This window comes from Artibeus jamaicensis, unplaced genomic scaffold (genome assembly GCF_021234435.1).
Source record: "Artibeus jamaicensis isolate MK-2021 breed Jamaican fruit bat unplaced genomic scaffold, CSHL_Jam_final scaffold_847, whole genome shotgun sequence".
Classification (NCBI taxonomy): Eukaryota; Metazoa; Chordata; class Mammalia; order Chiroptera; family Phyllostomidae; genus Artibeus; species Artibeus jamaicensis.
In genome coordinates, this window is record NW_026522057.1 from 13409415 (window position 1) to 13432028 (window position 22614).

A 22614-nucleotide genomic window follows, 5' to 3' on the forward strand; every position below is an offset into this window, starting at 1 on the left:
GGGTTAGCAACAGGGGAGTGGGAGAAGGAGAAAGGGGGAGAAGGTGCAGAGAATAAGTAGCATAGACAGTAGATAGAAAATAGGGGGAGGGTAAGAATAGTAGGGGAAATACAGAATCTAAAGAACTTGAGACACGTGTTCATGAACTAATGGGGGGGAATGGTGGGGGAGGGGCATGCAGGGTGGAGGGGGGAATAGAACAAATGTAATGGCATAATCAATAAAAAAGTTAAAATTAAAAAAAAAGAAAAGAAAAACAAGAAAAAATCTAAAATCGATAATCTTCTTAAGCTTCTGCCTTAGGAATCCAGAAAAAGAAAAGCAAGTTAAATCTAATGGAAGCAAAGAAACATTAGAGCAGAAATCAACGAAATTGAAAGCAGGAATTCTACAGGGGAAATCAACAAAACCAAAGCTGATTATTTCAGAAACTATAAACTTATGGCTAGGCTAACCAATAAAAAAAGGTAGATATAATAATATCAGAAATGAAAGGGGCCATATCACTACTAATCCTGTGTACATTAAAAGGATAAAAATGTTATGAGCAACTTATCCCCACAAATTTGGTAGTCTAGATGAAATGGAACAATTCCTTGAAAAATGCTCTACCAGAACTAAGAGAGAATAACTCTAGAAGCACTGGGCCCAAATGGTTCACTGGTGAAGTCTACCAAACATTTAAGGAAAAAATTAAATCAATATTCAGTATCTTCCAGAAAATAGAAGCAGAGTAGTAGGAGATCTTTGATTTCTTTCACCAGAAATCTTGTACATATTTTTTTAGATGGATACCTAAGTAATGCATTTTTGAAGGGTGTTAGGGTAAGTGGTATTTAGTTTTGAATTCTAATTGTTCATTGCTGTACATAGGAGAGCAATGGACTGGCAGATTAATCCTAACTCATCTTATTACACCAGCATTACCCCACCATCAAAACCAGACAAAGACATTACAAGAAAAGTATAGACCAATATTCATGAACACAGATTTAAAATATTAGCAAGTAGAATCCAATGATATATGTGAGGAATTATACAATAGCTCATGCAGGGTGGCTCCGAGCAGAACACAGGTGGGGGCTGACCTTGGCCTGCACCACCCTGGAAACTCCTGCTCCTGCACAGCTGATCCTCCACAGAGGCTGGACATTGGTGGTCAGTGGTCATAGCCTATCCTCGGAGCTGCCCAGCCTGGGTAAATCTGTTGATTGCTTGAGCCAAGCAATCAAGGCTCAACTACAAGAAGATGGTGTTCTCAGCCCAGCCAATGGGTGCACCTTGAGGATTCAGCTTGGGCGATAGGGGAGGCTGTGCCACTGGACCCTACAGGTCACCTACTATATAGGCCATGCTACAAAGATAGGGAGTCATAGCAGCTCTACCTAATACATGGAAACAAACAGGGAATTAGTTACAGGGGAGCTGCCAAAACAAGGACACAAAGCAACATGGCCCAAATGAAAACATCAAAACTCCTGAAAAAGAACTAAACAAAATGTAGATGAGCAATCTATCATGCAGAGTTCAAAATATTGGTTATAAGGATGCTTAAGGAACTTAGTGAGGACCTTGAGAGTATAAAAAGGATCTAGTCGGAAATGAAGGATATACTAATTGAAATGAACAATTTATAGGAAAACAACAGTAGAATGAATGAAGCCAAGAATCAAATCAATGATTTGGAACATAAGGAAGCAAAAACCAACTAATCAGAACAGAGAAAAAAGAATGCAAAAAAGAACCAAGAATGGTGTAAGCAGCCTCTGGGACAACTTCAAGCATTCCAACATTCACTTCACAAGGGTACCAGAAGAAGAGAAAGCAAGAAATTTGAAATCTATTTGAAAAAATAATGAAAGAAAACTTCCCTAATTTGGTGAAGGAAACAGACGTGCAAATCTGGAAAACACAGAGAATGCCAAACAAGATAGATGCAAAGAGGCCCACTCCATGACACATCATAATTAAAATTGCAAACATTAAAGATAGAGAATCTTAAAAGCAGCAAGAGGAAAGAAGTTAGTTACCTACAGGAGAGTTTCCATAGACTGTCAGCTGATTTCTCAAAAGAAACTGCAAGCAAGAAGGGATTGGCAAGAAATATTCAAAGTCATGAAAAGCAGAGACCCACAGCCAAGACTGCTCTCCCCAGCAAAGCTATCATTTAGAATCAAAGGGCAGATGAAGAGCTTCTCACACAAGAAAAAAACTAAAAGAGTTCATCATCTTCAAACCATTATTTGAAATGTTAAAGGGACTTATTTAAGAAAAAGAAGATCAAAACTATGAACAATAAAGTGGAAATAAATACCTATCTATTAACAACTGAATCTAAAAAACAAACTTAGCAAACTAGAACAGAGACAGTTATATAGATATGGCTAGGGTTTTGATGGTTGCCAGATGGCAGGGGGCCTTGGGGTGAAGAGGTGAGGAGATTAAGTACAAATAGGTAGTTACAGAATAGCCATGGAGATGTAGAGAGCAATATAGAAAACTGAGTAGCCAGAGCATTTATATGCATGATCCATGGACATGAACAGTGTGTGTGTGGGGGGGGGGGGGGCTAAAGGGGGGGATTAGAACAACTGTAATAGCATAATCAATAAAATATAATTAAAAAATTAAAAAGTATACACCAAGACCAATTGCAGTTTTTTCCAGGTATGCAAGACAGTTCATTCAAAAACCAATTAATGTAATCTACTACGGGAACAGGGCAAAGAAGAAAAATGACATGAGCATATCACTAGATGTAGCAAAAGCATTTTTGAAAGCCCAGCACTCGTTCATAGTAAAAACTCAGCAAGCTAGGAGTAGTTTCCCTCAACTTGGTAAAGAAATCTACAGAAGACCTACAGATAACATCATACATAATTGTGAGAAAATAGATGGTTTTCCCCTAAGAGCAGCAACCAGGCAAGGACATCCCCTCTCACTACTCCTATTCAACATGATATTGGACTTTCCAGCTAATGCAATAAGACAAGAAAAGGAAATAAAAGGTAAACATATTAGGAAGGAAGAAAAACTATTTGTAAACTACATAATCTACTCTATAGAAAGTCCCAAAGAATCAAGAGGAAAATTCCCCAAACTAAAGCAATTACAGCAAGTTTTCAGAATACTAGATTAATATATAAGTCAATTGTTCTCTATGTACAGCAATGAACAATTAAAATTTGAAGGTAAAAACAGTACCATTTGCATTGCTTAAGGTATAAACCTAACAAAATACATACCAGCTCTCTGGTAAAAGAAATCAAAGGTCTACATAAATGGAAGGAGATTCCATGTTTATGGATTTGAAGACTCAATACTGTTAAACTGTCAGTTCTTTCCAACTTGAGCCATAGATTCAATACAATCCCAATCAAAATGCCAGCAAGTTATTTTGTGGCTATTAAACTGATTTTTAAGTTTATATGAAAAGGCGAAAGAGAAAAAACCCAAACAAAGCAACCCAGAACAGCCAACACAACACTGAAGAACAAAGTCAGAGGATTGATGCTGTTCAACTTCAAGGCTCACTGTGAGATTCAGGAATCAGGTCAGTGTGGTATTGGCTAAAGAATAGAGAAGATAGATCAATGGAACGGAATAGAGAGCCCAGAAATAGACCCACACAAATAGTGTTTAACCAACCTTCCACAAGGAGCAAAGGCAATTCAATACAGAAAGGACAGTCTGATTCCCTCAGCTGCCCCACTCCCCCGAAGTAGAAGTAGGAAACTGGGAGGAAGCAGTCAGTCACGTTGACAAACGTCAGCTACACAATTGCGACATCTGGTGTCGGCCTGGAGGATTCCAAGATAAACCCGATGAACCAGACATGGGACTTCTCTTTAAGAAGCTTCAGCTAGTTACAGAGCTTTATTTTTAGTGCTAAAAGCCACATACACTTAACGCATGCTCAGTGCAGCTATACAAGGCAAAAATCCCAGGATTTAAAATGCAGGTACTTCATTTCAACACACCAGGCGAGTCAAAGAGACACAAACCCAGGACTTGTACCGAAGTGTATAAGCCACGCTGGGCACCAAACCCCAATGGCATGCACAAGAATGTCTTTAGCAGCCTTATTTGTAATAGCCCAAAATTAGAAACAACCCAAAAGTCTTTTCAAACGTCACGGGGACAAGTTGCGGTACATTTCTACAACAGAGGACTGTGTAGGTGAAAAAGAGCAAACTACAGACACGAAGCCACGTGGGTGAATCTCCCAAACATAAAGAAGCCAGACACAAAGGGGCAAGAACTTAAATTTCACATACATAAACTTTTAAAACAGCCAAACTAAAAATTCACTGTTTAAAAAAACAAAACACTAAATTATAATATTAGAGGTCAGAATAGCTTGCTCCTTTGGATGAGGGAGGAGGCAGCCATGGGAGAGGACCCTGCCAGGCCTTCTCGAATCGGGCCGTGTTCTGTTTCCGGACCAGAGAGGAGGACCGGCTGGGCGGTTGCTTCATGAAAGTGGACTGAGCTGGACATTCTGGTTTTATACTCACAACAAAAAGAGTTTTACTGAAAGGCAAGTGAAGGCTCAATCAGATCCCACTGGAATTAAATTCCTTCTTTCACAAGATAGAATACATATTCTCAAGTCATACTTCCCAGGAACCCCTGGTGTTTCTGAGAGTCTATTAAGAACCTCAGGGTATTCCTAAAGAAATGCAAATTGGAACAACCATTCGGTATTATTTACACCTGGTATCTATTATGAGCTCCTACCTCCCCACCCCCAGCAGCCCCACTAATTCTGAACCGGTGGCCATAAATCACCCGGAATGACAGAGAAACCTAAGAGAAAGCAGCTAGTACTCTCACTCTGGGGCATTCACCCTGAGGGGGCAACTGAAACAAAGAGAAGAGCACCCAGTACAAAGGTCTTCATACTGCCAACAGGGGGAGCCATCGAGTCTGACAGACACTCACAGACCCAGTCTCAAGCACCTCGAAGGCCTTCTGCACGCACTGCTCTGGTACACAATTCTAAACCCCATTCCTAAGGTTTTTTTTAAAGATTTTATTTATTTTAAGAGCGAGACAAAAGAGGGAGAAAGGGAGAGAAACATCAATTGGTTGCCTCTCACACACCCTGAACTGGGGACCCAGGCCAGTAACCCAGGCATGTGCTTTGACAGACTTGAACTGGGGACATTTCAGTTTGAAGGCTGGCAGTCAATGCACTGAGCCACAGCAGGTGGAGATATTTCTATGGAAAAGCTTACAAAGGTTTACATGTTGAATATCATTTAGTGAATGATCTTTATCGGGAAGAGTCAAATTACCTGAACACCGAAATGGTCAGGACCACACACAGCAGGGACTAGGGCCTGGCGGTGGTTTTCATTTTGCTGCCGGGAAGTTGGCCGTAGACGCTTCCCATGGTCTGAGTCACCTCAGTGCCTTCGCTGAGGCATCTACCTCTCCGCAGGAGACTCCAAAAGCCTCTTGAAGCATCATTGGTGGTTCTTCTAAACCAGAAACCTGTGCTGGACCCAATGACGTCACTGACGTATGGCTAGGGGTCCCAGGCAGGGGTACACTAGCTGAATGATTGGAGGCACTGGTGTCCTGTGAAGAAACTCTGCCAGGACCAGCGACTATCTGAGGACATTTTCTCATCTTTTGGCTCCTGGAATATGATGAGGGACATAAGGTTCCTGGGAAATGTCAGTAGGAGACCAAGTAAATGATCTAATACTGTGTGTTCTGACCACGCCCAAGGCACAATGGAGAGGTTTTGCCCGTGGCAAGTAAACTGGGGCTCACAGGAGCCTCCTAAGGTCAGTGTATTGCCCGAATTTTACAGGTGAGGAAATGAGAGATTCCAGGAAGGGGGTGGCTCTCAACACCTTCTTGCTGTGTGACCTTGGACAAGTTACTTAAAATCTCTGTACCATAGTGTTCTCAACTGTAAAATTCATACCCCTGTCTCCCTACTCTGTTGAGAAGGCCTGGAGGCAGAGAGAGCTGGTCTGGAGTCACTTCACCCCTGAACCTGCAGGAGATGAGGTCAATGTCAATCATACCAGCCTGGCTTAGAGTAAGGGCTAGGTGAGTGGTGCCCTTGGCCTCGACCTCCTCGTTTGTAAATGTGCCACAAAGCTGCGCTGGTGCCCATGTCCCTGGGTCCAGCTGCTCTCTGCATCGCCCAGCATTTGAAGCGAAGGAAGGAGGAGAGGGCACTTGTGAGGGAGCTCCGAAGGCCTCCCGACCCCTTCACCTGAGGATACAGGCATCACGAACATCAAAGGGCGCACGGCTGTCTGCTAAAAACGCCAACTTCTGCAGGCCAGGGCCGAATCCCCAAGCACGGGACCAGGCCGGCCTCGAGAGCCTGGGGCAAGTCCTCTGAGACCAGAGTTCGCGCTTAGATCAAGCCGTCCTGGGGTCCAGCCCAGCTCTGGCTATTACCAGGTGTCTGTACAAACGTTTCCGGTCGGCATGGCCGGATGGGGGCGGTGCTGCCCTCTCTGGGCCGCCTGGAGGATTACAGAGGGCCCGCTGCTGCAGCTCCTCGCAGGGACTCCCACGCTGGTCTGACTCCGCCTTCCACTCCCACAGCTTCGTCCCTTACAGTCCACCACACAGTTTTGTGCCCTTTCTCGCGCACCCTGACCTCCAGCGGAATCCCTCTGTCGTAGGCGACCTGCATTGTGCCAGGGGAGCGCATCCGAAAGGCCTGAAGGCCGGTGACCCTAGGTTCTGGATGGGGCCCGAGGGGGACACGTAAGGCCCAGGAGCCTCCCGTGGGGAGTCGGTGGAGAGGCGGGATTGAGTCCCCGCGGCAAATGCGGCGGTGCTCCGGGCCCGAAGGGAGAGGCGGGCAGGCGTGGGCCCCAGGTGGGCAGTGCGGGCCTCCGCGCAGAGGAAAAAGAGCCCGGCGGCGCAGGTTCAGAGCCTCGCCTCCAGGTGGCGCCAGGCCGACCCTGGCAGTGACTCCGCCTGCCTTTGGTGTCCAGACGTCTCTGAGTCTAGAAGCTCTACGTTTCCATTGCTGTGTCTTGGGCATACTTCTGCTGCCCTGGCCTCGGGGCCTGGGTCCTAAACTCTGGGCACTGCTGGGAGGCAGGGGGTTACTCCCTGGAACTAGAGTCCTGCCTCACTTAGATGGGGAAGAGTGAACTGACCCATCACAAGCTGTGTGACTTTGGGCATGCCAGCCACCCTCTCTGGGCCTCTTTAGTCTTTATGTTTACAAAGGACTTTATTCAGACCTCTGGAAGCTGGCATTTGATCCCATGTTACAGACAGGACTGGGACCAGTACAGGGTTGGCAGCGAAGGGGTGGGAGAAACTAGACCATGTGATCTGAGAGCTGTTCTCTACAGGAGAGGGTGACCAATAGGTAGATGGAGAGATAGTCCCCACAGGCCTAAACAGGGGGAAGCTCCATCCCGCATGTGTGACACACATGATAGCGGCACCTCATGTTCAGGGTGGCCGTGCACACTTAGGAAGGTAACAGATATAAAGGGCTTGGTGGTCAATAGAGTTCGACCAGACCTGGACATTCCCACTGCTGTCCCTCAGCCTAGGGATCGGGGGCAGGAGGCTGGCCTTGCCCTGTCCCCCAGGAGGGTCTCATCTCCTTGACTTTCCCAGTGTCACCCAGCCTCTGCCTTCTTCTCTTTTCTGGGCTGGGGAGAACAATGGAGACAGGGACTCATCCTCCTGAAGGGCTTTGCCATGGCCCAGAGACACCAGGTGAGAAGCCCAGTGGCCCAGCTCAGAGCTTCCACGGGGTGGGGCACGGATTTAACGTTCACATCTCAGAATCCTCCGAGGGCCTGAACCTTGGATGGGACCTGGTAACTATGGGGAACTCTTGTGACCCTGACACGCAATGGGAAATGCCACTAGCCAGGTCAACCCGGTCAGGTCGCTACACACTGGTATCTGCCCCCAGAAAAGAAAGCATTCGAAATGGGGTTCTGGATTCTCCTTGCCAATCACTTTCTGAATCAGCACACCAGTCCTGCCGGTGCAGGACAAACTGCAGAGGCAGAAGCTGTGAGGGAATGCCGTGACATGCCCCAGGTCACCTAGGGGAATGACTGAGCAGCATAATCCGAACTGGGACCCAGCCACGCTCTGCCCCCTGAGCCAGCATCTCAGTTCTCAGCTGAGTGTGTGGTCGCTCTGGTGGGGCCGTTTGGGCACAGGGCTGTGTCCCGAGCACTACCAGGGCAGCCCTGACATGGGATGGTTTTAGAAACCCCTGGGGTTCTGGCAGGAAGCCCAGGACCAGCCAGGTTGTTCCTAAAGTAGAGGCGAGAGAAGGTGAATTTCCAGACCAGTGCCGCTTGTTCCATGCCCCAGGTGAGGTGGAGACATGCAGATGACAGACGCTCCCTCCCCATGGTGGCTCCCGGAGAGGACATGGAGCCTCAGGTAAGGAGGGACACAAGGGTCACTGTGCCTGGATCCCTGCTTTCACAGAGAAGCGTAGGGAGAAACACTGACCACCTTGGTCCCCGGGGCACGACGCGCCCAGGCCCCTCCTTCAGAAGTGAGAGTCCAGGTCACACAGAGGCCAGCACGGATTCAGGAGGCAATCGGTGTCCCAACAGTGAGGTGACTGCGGCCCACACAAGCAGGCCCAGTGGGCATCCCTCTCAGAGTGGGAAGGCACTGCTCGGTCTGGCTGTGTGTCTGTGGGCGGCCGGTCTGCCTCTCTGAGCCAGTTTCCTCCTCTGGAAACCGGGCTTAACATGGACTCCCTAGAGCTCTCGAGGAAGTTAAAGGAGGTTATACAGAGGGAAGGGGACTCTTCTCTCCCCCCACCACCCAGAACAGGCCCAGGGAAGGTTTCTACAGCCCTAAACACTACTCCCTGAGCCTGAGGCCTGGAGGTCAGAGGAGGGAGCCGCTGTTTGGCGGACACCTGTCCACTTTGTGCCGGATGTTGGACATGTGCATTTTTATAATCATCACCTGAGGATGTGCTGATTTTAGAGAGAGGCTGGGGGTGGCAGGGGGGAGTGCGCAGCACCCACTGGTTGCCTCCTATATGCACCCGACTGGGGATCAAACCCACAACCTAGGGATGTGCCCTGACCAAGGATCGAACCTGCAACATTTTGGTGCACAGGACTTAACTAAAAAAAACTGAACCACCTGGCCAGGACTGAATATGAGTATTCTTATGTAATCTTCAAAACAACGCTGGGAGTTAAATATTATCTCCCCATCACTTTTTTTTTTTTTTGACAGATGGGGAAACAGATGCAGACAGCCGAGTCTTCTCTCCTGCTATCTGCGTGGGGCTAAGGGAGGGAGAGAGAGTAGGAAGGGGCCTGGGGGTGGGGGAGACACAGGCCAGTCTAGGGCCAGTTGTGGGCAGGCACTCCGCTGGGCACTGGACTCCAGGGCTGAGCAAGCCAGATCCACTCCTGCCCCTTCCAGCTCAGGGCAGGGCGGCACAGATGGGAAGCGGATTTAGTTTCCAACTTCCAAAGGAAGTGGACCTCGGTGTGCCTGAGCACCGCCAGGGTGTGTGATGGAGGGGCTGGCCTGGCCTAGGGGCCAGAGAGGGTCTGAGGGATGAGCAGGAGCCAAAGGAACAATCAGGGGACATCAGAGCATAGATCGGAGGGTGGAAACAAGTCCCGCTGCCCAGGAAGGGCACGTGTGAGAGGGGCAGGGGCCAGTTTGTGGAAGTGAGAAGGGATTTTAAATTCCACTTGGACCACAATGGGGAGCCACTGAGGGTTTTAAGCAGGGAGTGAGAGGTGGGTTCAGATTCAGGGTAGAGATACTCAGTGTCCCTCTGCACAGCCTGCCTGCAGGACAGCTAGCTCCCTGGGGCAGGGAGAAGGTGGCTAATTCCAGATCAAAAGGACAGGGTCTGGGAACTTAATGCAAGGGGAAGAGGAAGGAGCTGCAGGTGACCCCTGTTGTAGCTAGCCTCGGAGGTGGGGGCAGTGGGGCTCTTCACCGAAGGTGAACAGGAGGGACAGGAATGGCCAAGGGTTACTGGGTCCAGGGAGACTTCCCGGAAGGTTGTCTGGCTAGTAGTGAGGCTGGGCTTGTGGGCCCGGGATGGAGGAGCCTCAACTCGGGGGGGGGGGGGCGGGGAGAGGGGGCCAGGGAGGGGGTGAAGCCAGGAGGGACAGGCAGGAAAAACAAGTGGGAAACACGAGGACAGCCAGGCAGTCCAGGCCTGGCCTCCAGAGTTGATGTCCCCGGGAAGAGCAGTGACTGAGGGAGCAGGAGGAAGGAATCTGTGAGGGCGGAGGGCAGAGTGCAGTGAGTCAATGTGCATCGGGTGGGTGAAATACCCGGTCCATTTGAGGGTCTCAAGCAAAGGAGGTGTCGGGAGGCGGGAGGAGGCAGGAAGGAGGCTGCTGCCTCGATGGGGCGAAAACAGCAGCCCAGGCGGAGAGCTGAGGGCATTCTCTTCCCAGCTCAGGCCAATGGAGCCCCCAGTCCCACGTGGGCTGCAGGAGGACCTGGCCGCAGAGGGCAACCCTGGAGACTGGGCTCAGCCCCACCCGCGGTGGCCTCCTGCGAGCACCGGTGATCTCCAGGTCGGTCCACCCGAGGAGGCTCTGCTCCCACGGGTGGCCGAGGATGCCTGGTCCCCAGGGGCTGGGAGAGGGGGTCCCCGGGAGCGCCAGTGTCAGCCCCAGTTCCTCTCGACCGAGCCGGAGGGCAGGAGCCGGTGTTCCAGACTTAGCTGTGCCCTGAAGGCTTCGGGACCCGCTCTGCCACGCGTTGGGAGGTGGCGTGGCCCAGGCCGGCGACGTCCTCCAGTTCCCGTCTCAGCCCGGGGCGCACAGCCGGGTCTCATTACCTCCCACACCCCGCCCCTCGCGCCCGCGTGCCGGGGGGTCTGGGCGGCGGGGGAGGGGCGCGCTCTAATCAATCCCAGGCCGGAAATTCTTCCCGAGGGGCCCGGCGGGGCTGCGGGAGCGAGGGGGGGGCGGCACGGAACCTGGCAGCCCCCCGCGCCCCCCTCCTCTGAGCCCGCCCCCAGCATCATGGAAACTGGGCCGCCGGCCGACCCCCGCGCTCTGCGCCACATTCTTGCCTCTGGGGGCGGGCGGGGCGCGAAAGCGGAGTCGCCCCCTTCAGGCCGGTCCGCGGTCCTCGGTGCCCCGCTCCCGCTTCGGGACGAGCGCCGCCCTCCACCGCCTCCGGACCGGACGCATCTTCTTAGGGGGCGTGGGGGGCCGAGCGACCCCGCATTTGATTCCCTCGGTTCTGGGCTCGTCCCGAGTCCCCGCACCCCCACGCCCGCCGCGACGACTGGTCCCCGAGCGCCCGCAGGGAGGACCCGCCGCGCCCGCGATTCTGCGCCCCGCCCTCGGCGCCTCGGGCGGCGGACGCCCTCTGCCCATTTCACAGGCGAAGGCAGTGAGGTCGGACCGCGGAAAAGCTGGCGGAGCAGGAACGCGGGCCGCCTCCTCCGGGCAGCTCCCGGGACGGCGCTGGGGGCCAGCGGGCTCTCGGAGCCCCCGCGAGTCCCCTCCCCGGCGCCCGGGCCGAGGGCACCCGGGAGGCGCGGGACGGAGCGCGGCCTCCGACCCCTCGGGCCGCGGAGCAGGGCGGGGGGCTGCCGGTTCCCTCCCGCGGGGAGAGGGCGCCCTCCCAGGCTTTTGCGGACTGAGCGGGGGACTCGGGCCGGGTCTCCGCGCGTGCACGCCGCACCTACCTGCCACCCGCAGACCGGAGTTGTCGCTTCTTCCAGTGGCGGGGCCCGGCGGGGCGCGGCCCCGAGCGGCCCGGGGACTCCCGGAGGGCGGGGCCCGGGCGGCGCGGGGCGGGGCGGGGGCGGGGCCGGGCCCCGGACTCCGAGGAGAGCGCGGCGGCGCCGCGAGTCGCGGCGAGCGGACTCGGACCCGGACTCGGACCCGGACCCGGACCCAGACCCGGACCCACCCGGGTGCCAGGTGAGCAAACCAGGGCCCCGGGGTTCGTTCCTCACTTTTCCCAACTTTCTGTTCGGCTCCTCCCTCCGCAAAGACGCGGGCGGGCGGGAGCCGGGTCCTCCCTCTCTCCGGGACTGAAGCGCGGACGCGGGCGGAGGCGGATTCCAAAGTGCCCGGGACCTGGCGCCGAAGAACTTCCCGCGACCTGGGACCTTCGGACCGTGTCGCCCAGTGCTGGCCCCTCGGGGGTCCCCAGCGTCGACTCACACCCTCGAGCCTCGGGGTCTCGGAGCCCGCCCCCACCTCTCTGGACGCCTCCGACTCCCTCCCGCAGGGATGCGCGGGGGCTCGGGGTGACTTCCCTCGAGTTGGCGCCGGGGCGCTAGCTCTAACCCGGGGCGCGACGGTCCCTTCTCCGGCCTGGGGCTGCGGAGAGGGCTTCACACTCAGCCACAAGTGGGTAACGGGCCTCGCCCCCTGCCGGGACCCTCCGTGGCTGTGCGGAGAAGTGCCCAGCGCTGAGCTGGGTCCCGAGGCCCGGCGTCGGGTCCTGGTGGAGCCCCCCGCCTCCTATGGCGGCGTGACCGCCTCAGGCTCCGCTCGGCCACAGTTGCCATCTGTGAAAAGCAGGCTGTGGACGCGGCGGACGCTGCTACTCCGTGCTAGGCCCGGGGCTTTCAGCTCTCCTTTCGGGGGCGGGGATGGGTGTCCTGCTTTGAGCTTCTGGGGTGCGGATGGGGAGTGGATAGGGTAGCAAGGCCTCCCCGCTGGGGCCTTGGGGCGAGTTCCAGCGCTGGAGCCGTTTAGAAACCAAATTGGGGTTGGGAGGATACACCACGGGGTCGAGAAAAGTCCTCGCCCCCCTCTCCTGCGGCCCGGGGCGCCTGAGCGGGCATTTCTTCCTACACCCTCGCTTCCTTGGGGGCCACACACCACACGCAGCCCGGTTACTCCTGCCCCGGCCCGGGTCCAGTCCCCGGGCCGCGCCGGACCAGCAGCGGGAGGGACTGGAGCCCGGCGCCCGGACCCTGGGGCGGCCCTAGGAGCAGGGGCGGTGCTGCACCGGCCGGGACCCGGGCCACTGAGGCCTCGGACAGAGGAGGCCGCAGAGAAGGCCGGGCGGCGGGAAAGGGGGATGATTCATCCAGAGGAGCCCGAATTGGAAACGTTGCAACCTGGGAACAGCCTTGTCCGGGCCGAGCGGAGAGCCAGGAGGGGAGTCCAGCGGACAAGGCCTGCGCCTGGCCCCGGAACCCCTGCCTTCCTGCCGGCCACAGCCTGGCTGCTGGGCGGGGTGCGGCGGTGCGGGTTGAGGGGGGGGCGGCCTCTTTGAGTGGAGTTCAAAGAAATCCTGGGCAAAGTCTACCGCTAGTCATGGCCGGAGGGGTCTTCCTGGAGCCTTGCTCACGTCTCTCCTGCTGCAGCTTCACTGCCGAGTGAGGAGGGTGGAAGGAGGAGGGGGCGGGCAGGAAGAGTCAGGAGTCGCTGACACCCCCTCCTTCCTACGCTGCGGTATGTAAAGCGCAGCGTGGGGAAGAGGGGCCCGCGCGCGAGGGACTCCGGCGGCCCGGGCGGTCTGCCTTCCCCCACCCCCTTTACTACGGCGCTGCCACGTGCGGGGGCGAGGTCGCGCCCGGGCGGGACTTACCCTGCAGACACCGTTTGCGGGGCCCCCGCACCTCCCGGGGCTCGGGACCGCGGGTTGGCGGAGAGGGCGTCGGCGGTCGGAGCCCTGCAGCCGGGGATGCGCCAGGCAGCCGCGGGCGCCCCCCTCCCTCCTCTCCGCCCGCAGGCCCGGCCAACTCGGGCTTCTGCCGCGCGGCCCTGGCTCCGAGCACGGCTGCGGAAAACCGGAGTGGGGGCGGCTCCCTGCCTGGCAGCCCGGGAAAATCCGGGGGTGGCCGCCAGGGATCTCCAAGCGTCCTGGGCGAGGCAGCCCGATCTTCCCTCCCGGATCCGCGTCCCCAACGCGGCGCTCCGCCACTAGGCCCGTCGGTTCAGCCCCTGCCTCCCGTCTTCTCCCCGCAGAGCGCGCAGACGAAGGCGAGATGACAGCCGGGAGCCCCGGAGACCGCGTGGAGCCCCGGAGGAGCCCCGAGGGCCGCGTCTCTCGCCTGGGCCGCCGCCTGGGCCGCCGCCGGCGCCCGCGCTCCCCGCCGGAGCCTCTGCGGGTGCGGGCGCGGCTGCGGCTGCGCTCGCCGTCGGGGGCGTTCGCGGCGCTGGGGGCGCTCGTGGTCCTGGTGGGCATGGGCATCGCGGTGGCCGGCTACTGGCCGCACCGCGCGGGGGCCCCGGGGCCCCGGGCTGCCAATGCCAGCGCGCCGCCGGTGAGCGAGCTGCGACGCGAGGGTCGCGGGGCCGGCCGGGCCCACGGCCCGCACGAGCGGCTGCGGCTCCTCGGGCCCGTGGTCATGGGCGTGGGCCTGTTCGTGTTCATCTGCGCCAACACGCTGCTCTACGAAAACCGCGACTTGGAGACCAAACGGCTTCGCCAGGGGGCACTGCGGGCTCAGGCGCTCCGGCCCCCCGACGGCCCCGGCTGGGACTTTGCTCTGCTCCCCAGCCCCGGCCCAAGGACTCCCCCAGCCCTAGGCTGCGCGGAACCAGAAAGTTGGGACCTATCCCCACGTCGGGGCACCTCACCTGTCCCGTCAGTGCGGAGTCTGCGTTCAGAACCTGCTAATCCTCGCTTAGGGCTACCTGCCCTGCTCAACAGTTACCCGCTGAAGGGCCCGGGGCTGCCCCCACCTTGGGGTCCGCGGACCCAGACTGGCCATGTGATCATCACCGTGCAGCCCTCTGGCTCCTGCATCGAACACTCCAAGTCTCTGGATCTGGGCCTCGGGGAGCTCCTGCTTGGGGCCCCGGCTACTCGGGACTGTGCTCACCGCAGCTGGCCGCGGCTGGATCGCCTCAGTCTGGAGGGCTATGCCCAGCTGGGAGGGGGCGGGGACCTGGGGGCTCGGGTTTGAGCCGCAGGGGGTGGCCTGCTCTGAGGCTGCACCGCGCACCGCACCATGGTAACAGGACCAGCGCTTCAGCGTACCCCAGACTGGGGAATGGATGCTCCGGCCACAGTCGCTGGTGAGGAGGCATCCTGACCTGCATGTGGGCAGAGAAGTGCCAACTGCACAAGGTTCCACTCGCTGGAATGTGTTTTGATGTGGATTCTGGAGACCAGCGGGACTCGGCCTCAGGAATTCCTTCAACCTCCAAAGTGGCCTTAGCCCTGAACAGGTACCTGAGGGGGCTGGTGCTCCAGGCCAGGGTACTCGGGAGATGCACCTGGTGTCTTGGCAAACCCGAAGCTGTGGGCAAGAACCCTCAAGACTTGGAAGGTAGATGGGGATGTTGCAGGTTGGGACAGGCTTCCTCCGAGGTGGCAGTGGCGACTGGGTTCCGGCCTCCAGGAAGATGGGCAACGGGGGAGCCGAGACTTTTCACTGCCATCTGGGGTGGGGACTGAGCCCCCAGCTCCCACCGCGTCAGTCCCTGTTTCCCCTCAGCCATGTGGGGTGCACCCTCATGGGGCTACACCACTGCCAATGCCTTCCTGCTGAGGGCCGGCCCCCCAAACAGGTCTGAGGAGCCCCTGCTCTCCTCCGTCCTGGTCGATGCTGCAACGTGTCCCTCCAGCTGGCAAACAGCACCTGCCCGTTCTCAGAGGTCGTTTTATACAGTGTTGAAGCTGCGTTTTGGCTGATGGTGGTTTACTTTAGCAAAAGGGGAAGAGAACTTTAAAAGTTAATCAATCCTCACAGATTCAGTCCTTTTTTTAAAAGTTTATTGAAAAATGCAGTACAAGAAGCAAGACCAAACACGTATCTAAACACTACGGTTCTCTTCCTATGAAAGGCCAAAGCAGCAGACCTCATTATTGCCTGTTTAGCCTAAGAATTTTGCCAATTTGATTCTGCTGCCATAGTTCCGATTTTGTCGAGAAATGTAAACAACTACTTGATATGATTCATAATTTTTAAAAATTTTACAAAGCTCCTTCATTTTTGTCACCAAAATAATACATTTGAGAGATGGGTATGACCACCAGCCTGGGGCCAGGGTCCTGGGCAGGTATTTCGTGTGTCGGTCAGGCCAGAGCTCTGGCTCCGTCTCTCCAGGTGGCTGCTGTCCCGTCACCCTCAGCTGTCCTGCAGAACACATGGCGGGGGGCCCGGGAAGGGTGGCAGAGGTGCCTCCACAGGTCCCTGCAGTCCGGCTTCAGGGGCCCTCAGCTTATACACGCAGGTCCAGCTTGGTGAGTGGGTGGGTGGCAGAGACCTCATGTGGCTTGGAGGAAGTCTTTATTTCTCAAGTGAAATAAAAATAAAGTTGCAGCTAAAGTTGTTACTGTGATATGTCTGAGTCACTTCAGGAAAACCACTGCCGAGTCCCTTGCCTCTGTTTCCCACCCGGACAGAGCCTGTGTTTCTTCACACACGCGCACACACACACACAACCGCAGGAAGGAAACATCCAAACTATTGCCCAACCCCGAGATCTGTTACCAGAGAAGGAGGAGAGGGGAAGAGGCTGGGAAGGACCCCCGCTCTCACTAGCTTGTCCAAATCATGACTGCTCGGTGCCGGAAGGGCATTAGAGATGTCCTGGTCCAGTTCATAGGAAAGGAAGCAGGGAGAAGGGGAGCCCGTTGGTGACAGAGCTGAGGGAAAGGTGTGGCCCCAGGTTTGTGGCCCCTGCTCTGAGCCGCCACACTGCTCTGGACAGCACCGAGTCTGCCAGGTTCCCAGTGCACTGGCTGTGCTTTCTTTCCCCGGTGCTCTTCGTGCCGCAGGTTCCAGCTCTGGGAGCCGCAGTGCCTTTCAGCACAACTGCCTGCCACTGGGAAGTGAGCTTCCATAAGCTTGTTTGATGCGAGCTGGACCATCCAGGCTTGGGCACCAACCAGAAAGCCCATCCATACTGACACCTATGCCCACAGGCGCTCAGTCTGTTCCTGAGACAGGACTACCTCCCCAAGCCTGCCACGCATCCCACCTGAGGTCTTCCTGTCCTTCCCCAGGAGGGCTGCCTGTTGCTTCATAACAATCTCACATAACTATTAAGAGAAAAATGCACACACCTGAAGTAAGTTCAAACCACCTGCGCCTGCCAAAGCAGAACTGGCCAGCAGAGACTGGCCGCAGGCGGCGGGCTCCCGCCGTGGGGAGCACAGGGGCAGGCCTCTGACCCACTGTCTGCCTCATGAATTCACAGATGTCCCAGAATTAGGATGCTAAGGATTTCCAGGCAGATCTGTTTGTGGGAGCAAGCTGGGAGATTAGAGAAGCCCCACTAAATAAAAATGCCCCCAAATCTGGACCTGGAATGGTGGAATTGAGACATCGGGCCTCATTTTCAAAACCAAACCACAACAAAAGAGTTCAACCCAAGTCCACCATACAAATCAAGCCCACAAACCCTGACCGACAGCCCTCAGATGGGAAGTGAGAATGGGCAGAGCTGGTGCTTGTACACCTGGGCATGTGGGGTCTTGTGGGCACAGTGGCCCCCAAAAGCCCGCTTCCCTGCCCCAAAATCCAAAAGGGCGTCTGCAGGCAGGTGCTGGTGGCAAGAAGACAGGTCAAGGATCACAACCTCCTCTCGAGTCACATTCCCCATCATCATCCCAGGGTCAGAGAAGAGGCCCAGGGGCGGCACCTGGACATATTGCTTAGCAGGCTCTGACTGAGGGACTGCCCACCATTCCCTGTATGGGGCACACAGCCCAGAGCTAGAAACACTTTCAAAAACCTCATTCGCTTTCTTTGCCCACATCACCACTAAAAATGTGCCTTTAGTGCTCTTAGCCAAAAGTGCCTATTTTTCCGTGAGTTTTGGTCTCCTGAGATGGGAGGTGGGGGAGCACTTAGCAGAGCCACTCCTTCTGATGAGGTAAAAGGGGAGGGAGGGCAGGAAGGTGAAGGCCACAGTCTGTTCAAACATTCACAGTATCAGATGGAGCTGAGCAACTTCTTACGTCTCTGATCTAAAGAAGCTCCGAAAAGAAAGAACAGGAGGGAGGAAGGAAAAGCAATAGTACATTCTCAGCAGAGGCCTCTGCCTCACCGAAACCACCCCCACAAAGGGACAGGGACACTTTCCTGGGGTCTGTGGATCAGGGCCTCACCCTGCCTGACATTCTGGTAAAGTCACATCATTGGCTCTGAGAAAGGGCTGCTCTTTGAAGTTTCCACTGTCATCCAAAGGGCATAAAACTAGAAGAGGAGCAGGGCAGCCCCATTAAGCTGGCTTTGCCCCCAACACGCGGACGGAGGCTTTGGAGGATTTCCAGAGGAATCCTGTGGGCCCGGTGAGTATCTGGGTTGGAAACACATGGGGAGAGGCTGGACTGAATGAAGGGATTACAAACCGCCCCATAGAAAACCCGAAAGCTCTTTAAAAACAGTCCAGACAGTGAAAAGTTGAGCAATCTCTGGTATCACAATATAGAAAAAGGTATTCAAAAGGATCGGTGATGTCCAGAAGACTCTGTTGGTATAAACTCCAAATAGAAAATGAAATTAATTTTCTGGTGGTTTATAATAATCTTGAAAGTCTGACTATCGCAGTTTAGCTTCTTGATCATTTCTCGCGGATGGGAGATGGGCAGGGAGTTGGGGGTAAACGATTCCTAGAGGACAGAAAAGCAAAGTCGGTAAATCCCGAAAAGAAGGCTTACCCAGTCCCATTACCAAACTCCTGTGGCCACACTATAATCAAGGCCTGAGCGGCTTCACAGCACCCCGTTCTGACTGGCGACTGACAGCATCCTCAAATCTTCTGTAAACTGCTTTTAGGCATGAATTCATCTGGATCCCTGTCTCCCAAAAAGCAGCCACCCTGCTTTCAACCCTCTAGTCTGGTCCGAGAACTTCAGCCATTTCTTCCCTCTCCCCCAACCCCTCCATTTCCAGACAGCCTGGCCCTGCTTTTCTTGGTTCTGTTCTCCCCCGCCGGCCCTCCCCTGGGACAGCAGAGAGCAGAGCAGCAGAGAACTGGAAGGCAGGCGAGCTGGAACAGCAGGAGGTGGGGGGGAGTTTGCATCCGCATCTGGGGTGTCTCCTCGACCCCGACCCCGTCACTGCTGCCACCACTAAGGAAGGGCAGGAGGACACAGGAGACCTGGCTGCTTTAGCAGGGGCCAGCTACTCAATCACCTCATCAATCTCTCCTCTGCCTTCACTGGACCAAGCTCCAGAGCGGACACCTCTAGAGGGACGGCTCCCAGAGGGGCCAGGGTTCCCACCCAGTGCTTTCTGAGGCTGGGAAAGTGAGCACCCTCCGCCCCAGCAAGAACAGTCCCTACCTGAGCTCATTCCTCAGAGATTTCGGTCTCCTGATGGACGACCACCTTGGTCACTGACATGTCTGGGTGCTGCTCCTTTGCCTCCTTGATGGCCTGCACGAGGACCTGAGAGGGACGGAAAGGGCACCCGTCAGGCAGAGAGCAGCCTGGCTGGTGAAGTGAGGTCACAGGACAGCACTTCTCTGGCAAATTCAATCCTGCCTGCCGAACTGGGGCAGCGTTTAGGCTAAGTCAAGCTGATAATGACCTTAACCGCTGCATCTGCACAGGGAAGCTCCTGGACTGAACAGAGACAGGGAAGGTCAGAGCTGTCTCTGAGGAATCAGAGAGGGATTTCAGGGGCCATGGCGGCACCTGCTTGCTGGATCTGAGAGGATCCACTCGGAAGTGAGTCTAAAGGACAAACCAAAAGCTGTGCTCACCGAAAGGTAACTGGGAAGTTCAGAATAGGCGAGGGAAACACAGCAGCACGCTGCGAAGAGGGAGAGATGTCTTTGACTAAAGCAGGGAGAAGAAGGAGGCGCGGGAGGGCCTGCTGGCATGCACCGCCCTACCCACATTACTTACCATTACACGGAATACTTAGTCTTCACAGCCACCCAAAGAATGAAGGTAAAAACCATTATTTCCCTTTTGTACACACGGAAACTGAGGTTCAGTGCTTAAAGTGCCTAGTGTTTCACTAGGTTATTGTCTAGTAAGCAATGCAACAGAAGTTTTAACTTAAGCCCATCAAACTTTCCTCTTTACCATACTGTCTTTTAGACTCTGGGGAGAAGAGACCCTGTTTTAGTTAGCATTTGAAGGGGTTTTGATTGTTTTAGAAAAGCTAGAGGGAGCAGAGGGAAAGAAAAGTAATGGAGCCACCACTTTCCTCAGGCTGCGCATTTCTGAGCCTCTAGCTCAGGGCACAGCGATTCTCAGAGACAACTTCCTCCCCTACACCTCCCCCCACCATTGAAAAGGATTCTAGCTAGATCTGACCAGCTGCCTGTTGACTCTGGCTCTTAAAAATCATCTCTAGCCCCACCTGGTGTAGCTCAGTGGATTGAGTGCAGGCCTGCAAACCAAAGGGTTGCCAGTTCAATTCCCAGTCAGAGCACATGCCTGGGTTGCAGGCCAGATCCCCAGTAGGGGGCACATGAGAGGCAAGCACAGATTGATGTTTCTCTCTCTTTCTCCTTCCCTTCCCTCTCTCTAAAAGTAAATAAAATCTATTCTTAAAAAAAGAATCATCTCTAAGATGGACCGGGAAGGACGGGGGAAGAAGGGAGATCCCTCTTTTGGTCTCTTGACTCCAGGAAAGCCGCTGTTGGGCCACCACCTCTACAGGCCGCTGCTCACCCTCCCTGACTGCTTTTCGCCCAGCTTTTCTGCTCATGCTTCAAGGCCCAGCCCAAGCCCTCGAGTTGGCTGCTCTGGCTTTCACCTACCTCACAGTGAAGGCCTGCATTGCACTTCTCCTGAACAGTCAGTCCTTCTTGGGGCACTTCCCTCCCCCACCCAGAGAGCACACCTATCCTTCACAGAGCCCTCGGTGCCCAGGAGAACTGAGGGACCCTGGAGCATCTCTTTGTCACAACAACCCTGAAAGAAACCTATGATTTTCTTTATTCTGTAGATGGTGAAACTACATCTCAGAGAAATAAAATACCTTGCTCAAGAGCACACAACGACCAGTGAGCTACGGAGTCAGGGATCCACCCAGCTCTGTCTCGCCGCAAACCCTACACACCCTTGTAGCCGGCTGCTCCTGCTGCCCAGCACAGACTGAGCACACAGCGGAGCCCAGATCAGCCCGGATAAGAGGCAGGTGCAGGCTGGGGATGCAGCAGGATCCCCTGAGCTGGGGCTGCAAGGCCTCTCCCTCGGGCTGAGCAGCCTTGCTGCTGGGACCCTGAGCCCAGCATTCTTAGCTGTAAGTCTCGACCCTGCGACCAACAGAACCACCAGCACTGCAGCTCAGGCTTTATTTTCCTCTTTTTTGAGGCACTCAGCACATCAGAAGAAAGGCCACAGAAGCTCCGCTCCAGCGCTCCTGTCAGTGATTCCAGAGGCGTTTGCATGCAGTGTCTTCCACCCCCTCTTCTCTGCAGCTTTCCTGCCATAACCTCTCTGGCAGGGAATTGGGAACATTAATCCTGACCTTATTATTTGCTAATTGCTTGTAGCACACAATTAGTACCTAATTAACATGAAAACATAGAATTTAGTTCAGAAGGGCCCAGAAATTATCTAGATCAATGTACTGTTTTGGGAGAGGAAAAAAATCAGAGGCAAGGTGTTTTGCCCAAGGTCACACAGCAAGTTAGTGTTAGATCTAGGGCAGAAAGCAAGTCAAGTCCATGTCCTGCTAGTTGTCTCCTCAGCTATGACAGCCCTGAGGGTAGCGGTCCTACCTTCCCTTTGCTTTGATGTCATCAATTGTCCCTAGCACAGGTTTAGGTACTAGGTATCCCTCGAAGAGCAACAGCTCCATTTACTTGGAACCCACCAGGTGCCACACACTGGACATCCATTTCTCACCCGATTCTCAGAACCACCTTGAGAGGAAGGTGTTAAGACGCCCACTGTATAGATGGGGAAGCGGAAGCCTGGGCAGTTAAGCGTTAGAACTTGGTAAGCCCTGGGATTGGAACTCAGGTGTTTTGAGACTAAAGTCCGTGTCTTCCTATTACACTTCCTTGCTCCCCAATCTATGGACCCCATCCCATAGGCTTTGGTGAGCTGATTCCCTTTGTCTTTCTTCTTCTTTTTTTTAAGGATTTTATTTATTCTTAGAGAAATGGGAAGAAGGGAGAGAAAAAGAGGTAGAGAAACACCGATGTGTGAGAGAAACATCAATCAGTTGCCTCTCGCGTGAGCTCCAGCTGGGGACCAGGCCCCAGCCCAGGCATGTGCCCTGACGGGGGTTGGGCACATTTGACCCTTTGCCTTGCAGGACGATGCTCAACCAACTGAGTCAAGCCGGTCAGGGCTGTCCTTCTTCTTGGGGAAGAGGTAGAGTAGCTGAGGGGGCTCTTTGGAGGTGAAGTTGGCAGGAGTATCTTTTACATCCATCAACCTTCCTTCCCAGGGACCCCTCCCATTCCCACAATCTCCTCGGCATTCCCACCTGATCATGGTCAATATCAGCATCTCCTGTGATCACAATTCTCTTTTCGATCCGGGTCTCTGATATCCCACCTTTTACAGTCTGAAACCAAAGGGAGGTGGTCATGTGAGAAGGAAAGAAAAGAGAAACAGCGAGAGATTATTCTGCAAGCTCCACTCCCAAATTTGACCTGCTGCTGGTACTGCGCAGAGCGGCCCTCTCAGGTGCTTGTCCAGAATCTTGGCTGCACCTGCTAAATGAACGCACCTCTATCCCCTTGCATTGGTAAAAATCTTTAATACATTGAACAAAAAATCAGAATT

The 22614-nt window shown here is 54.8% G+C and overlaps 2 protein-coding genes across 16 annotated transcripts in view; one reads left to right on the forward strand and one right to left on the reverse strand.

The window, feature by feature from the left end:
* The first annotated feature begins 11819 nt into the window (after positions 1-11819).
* TMEM200B (transmembrane protein 200B) lies at positions 11820-15564 on the forward strand. Its single transcript, XM_037149221.2, has 2 exons — positions 11820-11912; positions 13920-15564. The coding sequence occupies exon 2, from the start codon at positions 13940-13942 to the stop codon at positions 14861-14863; it is 924 nt and encodes a 307-aa protein (XP_037005116.2). The 5' UTR covers positions 11820-11912; positions 13920-13939; the 3' UTR covers positions 14864-15564.
* Positions 15565-15658: 94 nt separating this feature from the next.
* Positions 15659-22614, reverse strand: part of EPB41 (erythrocyte membrane protein band 4.1) — a 171506-nt gene continuing 164550 nt past the window's right edge. For 14 of the 15 annotated variants that reach the window (XM_037149213.2, XM_053660414.1, XM_037149207.2 and 11 more), the window contains 3 exons: positions 22313-22393; positions 19198-19302; positions 15659-18522 (listed from right to left, as the gene is read on the reverse strand). In XM_037149213.2, the coding sequence (XP_037005108.2) occupies positions 19204-19302; positions 22313-22393 (180 nt within the window). In that variant the 3' untranslated portion in view covers positions 15659-18522; positions 19198-19203. The remainder of the gene's footprint in view (positions 18523-19197; positions 19303-22312; positions 22394-22614) is intronic. The other variant, XM_037149211.2, reaches the window with a different exon arrangement.

Excerpts from the sequence above, each read along its gene's own strand:
- TMEM200B (XM_037149221.2), top strand. The coding sequence starts at position 13,940 with ATGACAGCCGGGAGCCCCGGAGACCGCGTGGAGCCCCGGAGGAGCCCC.